General features: G+C 40.7%; 2 protein-coding genes and 1 non-coding gene across 3 annotated transcripts in view; all 3 read left to right on the top strand.

Moving 5' to 3' along the window:
• The first annotated feature begins 239 nt into the window (after positions 1-239).
• malt3 (MALT paracaspase 3) lies at positions 240-8,072 on the top strand. The gene is made up of 15 exons (XM_056417455.1): positions 240-298; positions 552-620; positions 725-849; positions 1,093-1,231; positions 1,407-1,582; positions 1,784-1,880; positions 2,327-2,362; positions 2,495-2,698; positions 3,550-3,727; positions 3,915-3,989; positions 4,137-4,264; positions 5,536-5,685; positions 6,321-6,475; positions 7,163-7,279; positions 7,420-8,072. Exons 2-15 carry the CDS (start codon positions 578-580, stop codon positions 7,753-7,755), a joined length of 1,959 nt encoding a protein of 652 aa, XP_056273430.1. The 5' UTR covers positions 240-298; positions 552-577; the 3' UTR covers positions 7,756-8,072.
• Positions 8,073-8,579: 507 nt separating this feature from the next.
• trnah-gug (transfer RNA histidin (anticodon GUG)) lies at positions 8,580-8,651 on the top strand. Its single transcript has one exon. It is a non-coding gene; the product is annotated as a tRNA-His (tRNA).
• A 1,015-nt stretch (positions 8,652-9,666) lies between these two features.
• LOC130195149 (FERM domain-containing protein 5) overlaps positions 9,667-13,033 on the top strand; it is a 54,075-nt gene continuing 50,708 nt past the window's right edge. Inside the window, exon 1 of the mRNA XM_056416483.1 lies at positions 9,667-9,971. Within this exon, the coding sequence (XP_056272458.1) occupies positions 9,870-9,971 (102 nt within the window). The 5' untranslated portion in view covers positions 9,667-9,869. The remainder of the gene's footprint in view (positions 9,972-13,033) is intronic.

A 13,033-nucleotide genomic window follows, 5' to 3' on the forward strand; every position in this document is an offset into this window, starting at 1 on the left:
CCACTCGCATCTTCCTTGCACGATTCACGTGGACTCAACCGGTGCTGAGTTCGTCTGATTTAGATCTTTTGTAAATGAAGTCCGTACCATTTTAAAATAGAATAACATGTATGTATTTTCCAGTCTGCCGAGGGTTACACTCTATGAGATGCTCCTATAGTACAGGCCTTACGGTAATGTGTGTACACTGCCTCGTTCCGGGAAAGGGAGCGTATTCTCGATATAAATGAAGTTCTGTAGTTTGAGAGGAAAACATTCACTGGCTGAGGTCCGACAGCTGCTCAACTGGTACTGGCAGGTATGCATTAAGACACGAGTGTTTAATGAATGTTATACTAAATTATAGGTATATATAACCGAAACTACTGTTCTGTTTACTGCGGTATAACCTGAACGTTACAGTTAAAGCTCATTTAACGAGAAACGAGAAGTAGTCAGAGGATAGGAATTCACCTACGTATATTCATTTTTATTTATTTGTTTGGACTTACAGCCTACTAAATGGAGTTAAAAAAAATACTAATAGAAAACTTTGACTCCACTTCCTACAGTCTTACGATAAGAAGAAGATGCACTGATGAATGGATCCCGCACCAAACCCTGTCGAATAATGATCAGCAGTAGGCCTACGTTTCTTCAACACACCACATGCGGTGACTTATTAAATATGAACACAGCATATTATGAGTTCAGACGACTGAGATTCTGACTTGATTTGTTTCAGAAATTGTTATAGTGCGCCATCCCGTTTCTGTGTGTGTACCTGTGAACCACAAGCTGACCCTGAGTGTCCGTGCTGAGGGCACAGGTATTCTCAATTACCAGTGGTTCACTGAGGATGATAAGGAGGTTTGTGGATTTTGATTTACAAAACATTTTGAAATTAAAATATATCGTGTTTTTATCATTGAAGGTTTCAAAACGTACTCGAGCATTTTTAATGGCACTTAATTATGACTAAAAAAATAACAAACTAAAACAAGTTAAACGTCATATCGAGAAAAACGTGGACACAGTCCAGCAAAAAATCTTAATATTTTCTCCGTGAACGTTTCTGTGCCTAGTTAACACATCATGTTGTTGTGTTTCAAGGTGCCTGCAGGCACTGAAGCAGACTTGACCATCACAGCAAAAATAACTCAGCTCTATGTGTGTCGGGTCAACGACCACTTTTGTAACTGGGTGTTCAGCGACTGGGTGAAAGTGAAGGTGTTGGACATTGATAAATCAGGTATGTATTCTTATTTTGATTTATATTGTAGTAGTGTGGTGCTTCTTATTGTTGTTATTGTTGTTGTTGTTGTATTGCATATTGCAAGACAGCCTCTGCCTGTCAGTTGGCAATCAATCATTGTATGCACATAGCTGGTGTATTGCTTTGGGTTTGAATCTCTATCTATCATCAGGGTTGCCAGAGAACTGGCTGGGTGAGCCACACATTGCTGTCCACCCTAAACCCCAGACAGTCCAACAAGGTACACAACTCACTCTCCGCTGCGCTGCCTTTGGCGTCCCCACGCCACATTATCAGTGGTACATAAATGGACAGCCGCTGCTGGACAAGAATAGTGGCATACTGCAGGTACGGAAGGGCTGTTTACTTATCTCAGTGCTGAGCGTGATTGTTTACACTGTGCTATATTTATTGTGTCAATTCATGAATCATGCACCCTTTGGTTAATATATTGCCAACGTTTTGATTTGATGAGTAATCAAATAAATGTGCGGGATTTGCCAGAAAGATAAAAGATTGTAGGAACATAATCAATTTTGGTAACTGCAGATTGACTGTGCAACGGCCGAACATAGAGGATCATACCTGTGCTGCATATCTAACGTGCTCGAGGAGGCATGGACTGAACCTGTCGATGTTGACTTTGGTAAGTCATAACTGGAACTACTTTTATCAGCTTGGTTAAAGTTTGTTCCTGGTTGTATGATTGTTTTTTCATCAGACATTACTTCCTCCAGTTACAATGAAAATCTTTTCTTCTAACACTCCTTTCATTCCACTGATTTAGCACTCAGAAGTTATTTCCGTTATGCTGCAGGTACTTTCCCATTTCTTCAGAGTAAAAAGGAAGTTAGACTCCAAACAGTACTCCATCCGAGCCTTAGACAGACGACAGGAAAGTGATGTGAAACTAGTCCTTGCAGAGTTTCTCTAGTGTGTGACTTATGTTGTGGCATGGACAGCGCAGATCACGAAAATATTGAAATGTGTTAATTTTACTGATATGTGTCCTCTGGACAGAAACGTAGTTCACTAAATCAGATTTTTGTTGATATAACTGATTGTGTGCATCTTTTGTTTTATATCCTCTAGTGAAACCTGATCAGCTTCTCAATGCAGCCCCCACAGGTACAGTTTTATGGAAGGAAACTCAGCTTCAAAACGTGCTATTTTCAGTGTCCCACAGTAGGAAGAGATTATGGTGTATATGATCATTTCCTTGTGTTGCTATAATTCCAATTCGACTCTGATTTTTTTTAGCCACTGATAAAGTTGCCCTACTTATTGGCAACTTGAATTACACCAATCACCCTCCCTTAATGGCCCCCATTATGGATGTACATGAGTTGGCCAATCTTCTGCAGCAGCTTGGCTTCAGAGTGGTTTCACTGCTGGATCTCACCAGGGAGGAGATGCTGGCGGCCATTGACACGTTCCTTCAGCTCCTCGACAGAGGAGTTTATGGTGAGTAGAATTTGCAAAACCTACTTTTTTTCTCTCTAAATTACAAAATGTTTCCCTTGATACATGATTTATATGTTGTGCTTTGAGAAGAACTGACATAGTTATTTCAAGAATTTTGTGGCATTTATAAGATAACAATTGAACTTCTTCCCCCAGTTTCTGTTGCTCTTATCTGTTGCTGTCCACGTGTCATGAGTCATGAATCCCTGCGTGGTTCACTATCTGTAGCTTCACACGTAGGCTTGGTCGATTGGACGGACGAGGGGTAAAAAGAAGCGTAGGCGTTTTTAACTTCTAAGCATGGCACTTCCTGTATGCCTGTAACACTTTGAGAGAACCTTGTATAGTATTTGAAGAGACTCATTTATAATCAGGCAAACAATCAACACAATGTATGTCTTTTGACATGTGATAACAGTTATATAGTGTAAAACCACAAAGAGGTGAGATTGAAGTGTGTGAAAACATTCAGCTATTAATAACTAGAGCATTGAGCTTCAAGAACAAGTCATATTGTTCAGGGGAACAAGGACACTACTGTTATTAAACAGCAGACATACGCTAATGATAGAATGGTATTGATGAATATAAAGAAGCAATGATAGGAGAACTGACATGCTGCGTCAGAATGATACTCTCTGTTACTATTCTTGACTTTCTCTTGCAAACAATAAAACGGAGATGGAAAATTAAGAGAGTTTTGAAACCTATCATTCTGTATAGGACTGCGTGTTGCTCTCCAGTGGGACCTTTCTCTAAGCTGCTCCAAACATAAGTGGAACTGCGTATGTTCAATGCAAAATGTGATAATCATAAGTGTTAACTAGATGCATTTTTCACACTATTGACAGGCCTTTTTTACTATGCGGGTCATGGATATGAGTGTGTTGGGAGGAACTACTTGGTGGCCATCGATGCTCCCCAACCGTACCGAACTGAAAACTGTGTCTGTGTGCAGAGGGTCATGCTCAGTATGCAGCACAGACGGACTGCCCTGAGTGTAATTCTAATGGATACCTGTAGAAAATGGTAGGTACAGTTATTAGTTTATGTTTTCACTAATAGTAGACAGTGACTTGTATTTTCCCATTAATTTTTAAACTGATGGCCATACTGTATTATAAATATGTTCAGACTGTTATATACTGTACATTTAAACATCTTTTTTTATTTTGATGTCTTCAGTCTTCTGCTAACTGTATTTTTCCTTCTGAAGGTACAACCAGGATTGCATACCTTCAGGTATCATGCCATTAGGACCCACTGGGAACACTGTTTATGGTTATGCCACGTACGTACTTTTTATTAGCACTTTTGTAAATATTTAATTACAAATACAACAGCCAACATGCTGTGGAATGGAACATTCACACAGTTTATTTAAAAAAGCAGAAGTTAATCCTTTGATATCTATTTTTTCCTTTGTTAACTAATGCAGATGTGAAGATGCCGAGGCGTACGAAGTCCAGGATGGGAGGAGAAGTACTGGAATCTTCACTAAATACTTGAACCAGCACATCCTACAGACCGAGAAAGTCACACATGTCTTAGAGAAGGTGTCCGAGGGTAAGTGGATTTAAATAGGACTGTGTTTTGGGTTTTGAGAACATGATGATAAATCCAAAATATATCAGCCTTAAAATGATGCTGTCATACTTGTAGTTTATTAACCCTGCTATGAAGAAGAAGATTGTTTGTCACTGAAATCATGAGTTTAAAAAAAACTTGTATCCACTCAGGTCTACAGTTCTGCTAGATTTGGGGTAAACAGATCTGAAGGGGACAGGTTGTACTTTGGTGCACTGGGTGGACCTAAGAGAAGTTTTCCAATAGTTGGCAACTCATTTTATTGTTGTTTACTCAAGACTTGTAAGTGTAGCTGAGACACAGTTATCAAGTTGTCCCGTCTTGCGAGTGTGTTTTTCTGTTTGATGGGTCTCTGGTGGAATAATCTTTCGAGGTACCATTAGCTTGTGACCTCATTCTCTGGAAATTCAGACTGTTGGCACAAGAACAGCAAGAAACCGGAGAGCTGCAGATTGCAAGACAGCTGCTCTGACGTTTGGGCACCTCCCACCGCTGCCCTCATGAGTTCACAGGACGGCCTGCTGACAGAAAAATCTGTATCTGTGGATATATTTAGATGAACAAATGAACCATGATTGTGACATTCTTAAAACAGGTTTTTATCATTTGGACTTCTTATTTGAAATCCTCGAGCCACAATATCGGCGGTAACCTAAAAAAGTCCTACGCCTCTGTTTTTGATATCTGCTCATCTTGTCTGGGATTTATTTAGAGATGGAAAAAGAGCTGATGATGATGCGCTGCTGGTTTATAGCGAAGACAGCTCGCCCCAAATATTCCTGATGCCATATCCTTCTCAAAAGCCATCTACATAACATTATTTGACCATGGTTTTACTTCTGGCCTGCCATTCCCCCCTGTTTACCTTTTAAATGATTCCCAGGTTTGCATGTATTCACTCTTGTGAATAGGGGTTTTCCAAAACTCATTTAAAAGGTCAATTACTGTTAATATTAACCGTCTTACATTTCAAATTTTCCTGAGTTCCTCAAAGCCAGCCGTGTGAATCTAATGAACTTTTTCTCTGTGCTTTTGCAAAACTCAGGCGGACAGGCTGTTACTGTTCACTGCTAACAATTAGTTGTTTTAGTTGTTAATGGCGTGTTGATTTTCCTAATATTGGTCAAAGTAGACTGAGTATAAACAGGAAAAACCCTGTAAATAATTCAATTTATATGTAAAGTTGCAGTTTTTTCTTCAGCTCTTCGGGCATCATATTTATTGGTATTTCCCTCCTCTCTCTACACCAGCTCTAGGCAGAGACCCTCTTGTCAAAGGCAAGCAGCAGGTGGAAATCAAACACACCCTTAAGGAACCTCGATCCCTTGCAGACCCAGTTCGCACCACTGGCCACACAAGGGAGCTCCACCAGCGAGAGGTGTGCTGGAGACAAGCAAATAGTGAGTTGTGAAAAATTTGATTTGTGTGGGTTAGATTTTTTTTAGGTAAAATCGCATTGCGGAAAGGATATGTAAAATACATTCACATTCCAGTTTATTTTGCATTAAGTAAAGCCCTGTTCTATTTCTTGATCTGTTGTCACTTTGATTGTGTGATAGACCGGTCTCTTTACCCTTACCCACACCTCACACACTGCATACAGCATGTGACTAACCAAGTGCAGACAGTGTGGTTTATTGTGATATTTATATTGTTTTTGTCAATCAAAAAAGGAACTGGTCCATTTGACAGAGTATTTTCCTGTTTAATGGAAGGAAGTTGGCTCATGACATCTTAACTTCCCCAAATTTACCCAAACCCTTTTATAATAGAAAGGTCAGCAAATATGAGAATCTCCTCAGTCTCTCTCAGACTTCATGAAGGATAAAAAGTCTGCGGCTTACTTGAACAGAAAGGCTGAAAGTCCCTAATGTGCTTAATCCATGGTTTGGTTAGATTAGCTGCTCTATCTAAGTATTATTTTACCATAATAATAATAATGCAAAAGTGCAAGTATAGTAAAACAGTTGTGCAGAATGTTGTACAAAGTCATCATAAAAATAATAACTCAACACTTGCTCATGTGTTCTTTCAGAGCTACCTCCGAAGAAGCGGCTGATGTTTGTTTGCGGAGTAGAAGTGGAACTCAGCTTCTCCGCTTTGTTCTCGAATGTCTTGGTGGCTTTTGCCACTGTAAAGACGGAAGGGCCCCGAACCCAAGACTGCAACGTCACCCTGAGTAGCATACCTGTAAATATTCAATTTTTCTTCAAAAACTATCCTTTCAAGCATTATTCTCATCCATATAGGAGCCATAAAAGATCTACACAGTAACATTCTTGAACCAAGGCACTTTCATTTTCATAGACACACACAGAAACACATTATATGTAATAAGTAAATACAGACATTTCAACGTTGCGGCCTTTTTGTTTTACTGTTTTTTTTGGACACATTACTTGTCATATTTTGTTATGTTATGAGTTACTAAACTCAACATTGAGTTTAAAAATTGCAAGTACTGTCTACATCATTAATTGGTGAATGGTGATCATTGAGAAATGCCTGCTTACAGGTGGAAACAGCGTGAGCAATATGGGCTCACGCTGTTTCCACTGTAAGCAGGCATTTCTCAATGATCACTCCCACGTTTACATGTCTGAGGAAGGTCCATATATGGACTTCCAGCCTCCTGCAGCAAACACAAAGCAGGATGTGATAGTAATCTGCTGTAATACATCCATGCAGAGTCTTGGCCCATACTGACCTCTAGTGGCTGGTTTATGAACGCATCAGTGTTTTAGTGCATTTCTAGCAGTGAGTTCCAAGCCAATGTGAATACAAGCCATGTTTATTGAGAGGGAACATATACATGTTATATAGTTGCTTAAAAATTGTGATAATGCTGACAAAATATGTTGTGCTTTAAATCCATAGCCAATGGAAGACATATTCTCCAGCTCTGGAAGGTCAGAAGAGATGGAGACTCTCCTATTTATGAAATCTGATAACCCGGACTGTAGTCTGCAACTTTGTGCTCTTCAAAGGCTCAAGGTACGCAGTTGCTGACATGTTCTGCATCTGTGAAGTGTATTTTTACTATTTATATTCTTCAATCAAAACACAGCAAGTCATTATAAGAATGACATTAAAATAAATGTGTAATATTGTTTTTTATCATTTGCATTTGTTAGGAAACGCTGGTCATCAAGCTGGATCTACACTATACTCACATGGACAGTAAGCAGCGGCAGACAGAAAGCCAACAGGTGGACATTGGAACGCCTCTGGTGGCCTCCTGCAAACTGTACACAAGGAATCACCCAACAGCCAAGAAACGAGGAGGCGCTTCTGCTCAAAGTATGGGCAACCTCTCGAGCGTCAAACCGCAGCTGCATCCGACTGTGGCTGGTTCATGTCGCCCTTTCACCAGAAAGGCAGAGTGTGCCGCTAAAGTTGCAGTTACAAAAAGCAACGAACCTGAAGAGAACGATGAAAATGAACTGCAAGACTTCCCTCTTCGACATTAGGCGTTTCTGGTTCTATTGTAAATAGTAGTTTGATGCTTTTTACTGATGTGATTAGGACTCAGTTGCTGAATCATTTGCATCCTAATCATCGGCAGTTGATGGTAGTGATGAATTAATTACTGAGGTTTGCGTTACCAGCCATCAATTCATATCTTTAAACTGAAGAAACATGAACACTTAACTACTTTTCTAAAACATCATTAAACGTACATTGTAAAATACTTTTTCGGCACTGGCGAGCTGGCTAGCTTAATTTAACAAATAAAGACTTTTACTGTTAATAATTTATCTAATAAAGACCACTACTTTCATTACTATTTGATTCTCAGTCTTTTGAAACGTCATTTTGTTGCCAATTTAAGTAAAATGTAATGTTTAGATGGATGACACACTTTTGTGATTGAATAGACATTACACGCAAATCAACCACCAACAAAATGATACTGTATGATCCTTAATTACGGTTTGTTTAAACCTTGAGGGAACCATGAGGTGCTTCTTGGTACTAACTTAAATAACTTGCAACTTACTAAATATATGAACGTATTGACCAGCCTTTATATTTTATGTTGCACTTTCCTGTCTTTAACATATCTGCTTCGCACAGTAATGTTAATTTAACATTAAATGCCTTTTGCAATGTTGGTCCAACACTAAGTACAGTAGCTAAATTTTACCATTATAATTCTAAACGTTGCCATTGTTGATTCCATTGTTGATAAGGTGTCTTCCTCCAACATCACAAAGACCAGTCATTGTCTGATAACCACCGTTATTGTCATGTAGACAGATTGTGTGCCTGCATCATCAGTTTCTGGTAGCTCGCCGTGATCGTATAGTGGTTAGTACTCTGCGTTGTGGTCGCAGCAACCCCGGTTCGAATCCGGGTCACGGCACAGACGTAACGGGGGGCGCAAAGAAACGTTTTTCAATGTATAATATGCATACCTTTTCCATTTGAAATGCGGTATTATTTGATAAACACATTGGATTGTCATGAAAAGCACGGTCTCATTGTGATAATGATTTAGTCAATTTATATATGAGTAACTTAAATAAGAGAGTGGAAATTAAAAAATATTAATAGTAAAAATACATCGACTTTGAATTTAGAGATCCTCCACCTCGCAGAACCCACTCAGTTCACTCACCAAACCACTGATGTGATAACTGCTTAAAACGCACTAACGATGACTGGCCTGCAGGGGACAGTAGAATACATTAAATATGCACCCAATATGACCTAGCAAGAGGAATGATAAATAATGCCTTGCCCCCTTCCAGGATACCTTGACACAACTATATATATATATATAAATTGTAACGTGGCTAATGCATTTAGGCCAGTTCGTCTGCCATGGTTTGTGTTGAAAGTCAGTTAATCAACCCTCGAAGACCCTGCGAGAGATATTTATATTCAGATATCGTCTGGAGCTCCTCAAAAATGAACGAAGGGGATATTTGATAAATTGTATGATCCAGGCTTAGTTACATCGATATTTCATAAATACCTCTAAGACAAAAGTTGCCTGGGTATTCTGGATGGATGCCTTTTTTTAATTTTATTTGAACATCCCAGCGTTGTGTTAAAATTGGGCAAAGCACTGCAACATGACCCGATATTCACTTTATATTTAGCTGCTATAAAGAAATATCCCCATGAGTATGAATGCAGTATATAACAATATATATATAATTAAAATATGTTTTTTTATGCACTTGAGCTTTATAGCTGTGTGTGGAGACACATTGCGGGGTAAACGCCACAAGCTCCCGTTGGTTCGCTTTGACGTCAGTTTTCTTTGGGACCCGCCCGCTTGCTCAAGTGGCAGCGGTGAATGGTGAGAGATAATCCTCCACTCCACCACAGACACACAGCAGGGCTGAGCTGCCTCTGGATCTGGATGCGGGCATCCTTGGATTCTGCCGTGAGCACGGGCCCACTGCACGACAACTTAACGGGACAACAATGGTGCGCGCCTCGGCGGCTGAATCCACATGGCTGCTGGTAGTTCAGGGGACCGGGGATCGTGGTCAATGTGACATTCACTAGCACGCTGGTGTTTGAGGTTATTGTTCTGGTCCGAGACGCAGAGCAGCGATTCTCTGAGAAGATGTTGAGCCGATTCATGAGTGGCAGCATCAGGAATCTTGAGCGGGAATACAGCTGCACCGTCAGACAGCTGGATGATACGGAATATACGTGCAACATTCAGGTGAGTCACCTGTCGACCACTCCGCAGAGATCTGAATCGCGATGCAATCGTGTCCGAGCCCGCAGACCGATGAGAAGCGAGTATCTGAGCAGAGGGACGGCAAGTGCCTGCATGTCCTGCTGCTGGTGTGTGCCACGAGACAATATAGACCCTGAATAGAGGTATACAGTTATTTTGTATCATTTCAAATAACACAAGGCTGATTCCTTCCTTCCTTCCTTCCTTCCTTCGCGTGACCCACTATTTCAAGAGTTCATGAGTGAATTTAGTGGCAGGCTTTCAGGGAGCTTTGGAGGACAGACATGGCAGTTCCCTGAGGTTCAGTTCGACAGGGTGCCAAAGGCACACTGTACTGTGACATGCATGGTTGAAAGGGCGTTTTGACAGGATTATGTATCTCATCTGTCAGTTTGTCTCATTTCTTTTTGCCTGTTGGATGACTGCTTGTTGATATTAATTACAATCATTTAGTGTTGCTCATGCAGTTTCCCTTGAACCACTGGCATCAATAATGCACACAGGGGATCCCGTTGCTGCTCTGGAGAACGTGCCTCCTAAGTTACATTGGGTGGCCCTTCCAAATGTACTCTGGAAGAAGCATAACTCAAGCATGTGGTGTTAATGCAGGACTGCATGTTTTAGTGACCACAGTATTCATGTGTGCCTCTTTTACACAGTCATTTACCACACTGTGTGGGACACAGTCGAAAACCAACAATTAATATTGTCAGCTGACGAATATTTCTTTTAAAGATGAAAACAGAACGAGGTCCTGATATCGAGATGTGCCTTTTGTCTCACCGCTCACACGCACCGCTTTGATGATTGTGCAGTTTTATGTTCATGCTGATTTCATAAAATAAAAGTAGTTGAGAGGGCCTGTCACATCAATGACGACACAAAAGTCTTCTCTTTGAGGATGTTGTGCATTTGTAGTTAAGGGCTGGAAGAAAATCCCTTAAGAATTCTCTGACGAGTCAGCAACATGTAGACTCATTACATCCGCTCCACAACATAGCAAAGGACACGTTTAACCTGCAATGAAAAGGAATTAAACATTAATATTACTTGCATGATTCTTGCCACTTTGATATCTATTATCAGCAGCAGGCTTTACTGCAGTCGCTCCATTTCCCCCCTGAAACAGATACTGCCATATTGTAGGATGGCGACTGTGTGCCCAAGTTGTAAACAGATCTGCAATTCTGCTTGGGGAGCCGAGCCAGAGATGGAGCCGGGCCAGATGGACTGTGAGGACAGCAGGTGTGCTGTTTGCAGCAGACTCGTGTGGTCTCTGTGGCTGACGTCAGCAGGCTGGAAGATGGGCAGTGAAAGAGGAGAATGTGCTCCGGCTCTGTGACTGTCTGGCATCCTACTTTCTGTCTAACCTGGCCGTGGGAGGGAGCCGACAAAACCACCTGACTAACCACACTGCTTGAGTGAAGTCCTCATTTAGTTCAAACTCGGCTCTTCTTTGCCTTCCAAGCTTCTGGCCGGCTAAAACAACTAATTACCCAAGATGCCTCGACTAAGGAATGCAAAGTAAGAGGCATAACTAGGTCATATATTCTCACTCTCTTGTAATCTCCTCTCTATGTGTTTCTGTCTCTTTCTCTTTCTCTTTTTCACCTTCCTATCTGGTTTCCAGTGGGTGAGAATGTATTCCCACTAGACCTGTTTCCATTACACGCTGATCGTTTCCCTTAACTGTTTGATGGCTCCACATTGAGATTTGCCCCTGAGTTATGTTATCCTGCTTTCGTTCTCTGACATTGAATTAGGTATCACCTTCCTCAACGTCCCTGTGGTGTCTACATTTATTAAGCCACCTAAAGCATAAACTAGGAGCTCACAATATGCATGAGCATTGAGCGCTTTCAAAAGAAGGGCAGAAAATGTGTCCATCTTTTAAGCTGTAATGCATCAAGTTTTGCTTTAATGAATTATGGATCTTTCCACTATCTTTGGAGGAGGAAAAAGTGAGCACTTATCATTACACAGGCCTGTAGATTTAACTCTCATCCAGTCCTACGTTGATGGAAGTGCTTAAATTCCTCTGTTGCCCTCAGGCCTCTTCTGCTCTGATTTTAATGCAATCTAGCAGCAGAGTCAGAGAGTCTCTTATTTGTGTCACGTCGGAAAAACAGGTACATCACATGTAAAGAAAATATCATATAGTTAATCAAAGACAATAACCAAGCGGATTCCCTCACTTTAAATACAGCATACGCTCTTATTTGTTTGTGGGTCTGAACTAAATCATATTTTTCTCACAAGATATATCAACGTTTTTTAATTCCCCAGTTGGTCCTAACAGTTCTCACAGTTTGTGCTAATATTTATTCTGCGTCTTCATTCTTAAGATGTCTGCGTGCCACTTCTCAGGGTAACATCAGTATTGTGAGACTTGTGTGGGGAGAGAAGGCATAAAGACAGTTAGGAAAGACAGTCTCGTCTGACAGAGAAACAGTTGTTGTCTGTCCCTGAAAGAATTTGACAAACAAAAGCTTTTAAAGTACTTTTTTATTATCACAACACATTTGAATCTCCCTTTCACCCCAAGGGCCTGTTGTTTCTGACAATTTGCGTTTTTCATTTGCTGATTGCTTATAAATATAAGCGTCATGATGCAAGACGTAGATCATACTTTCTTTCTCCTTCACTATCTATCACGCATAACGAAAAACTCCAGTGTTTTGTCGTTGTGCTTCTAATTAATTACGCATTCATTGAATGTCTGTCAGCACAGGGAACTGACCCACTGTATTTCAGCTGCTGAGGTAATAATAGTCTACTCACTGTGAAACCTGTGGTTTTCCTTAGTTTTCTAATAACTGTTTTGTTGGAGGAATCCACAACCACCCGCTTTCAGGTCACTAATCCACCCAAAATGAAAAACAAAACAAACAAAAGGTGTGTGTGTGTTCTGAAGTCCGTACCAAAATTATTAAGAGCTGGTGTAAGACTTTCTACCCTCTCACTACTGGCTGAACAAGTTCTCCTGAGGTCTGCTGACATCTTGGTGAGGAGACTGCCGGGGGATGGGGCCTGTGTGTATGGGT

The sequence above is a fragment of the Pseudoliparis swirei genome, chromosome 6 (assembly GCF_029220125.1).
Source record: "Pseudoliparis swirei isolate HS2019 ecotype Mariana Trench chromosome 6, NWPU_hadal_v1, whole genome shotgun sequence".
NCBI lineage: Eukaryota > Metazoa > Chordata > Actinopteri > Perciformes > Liparidae > Pseudoliparis > Pseudoliparis swirei.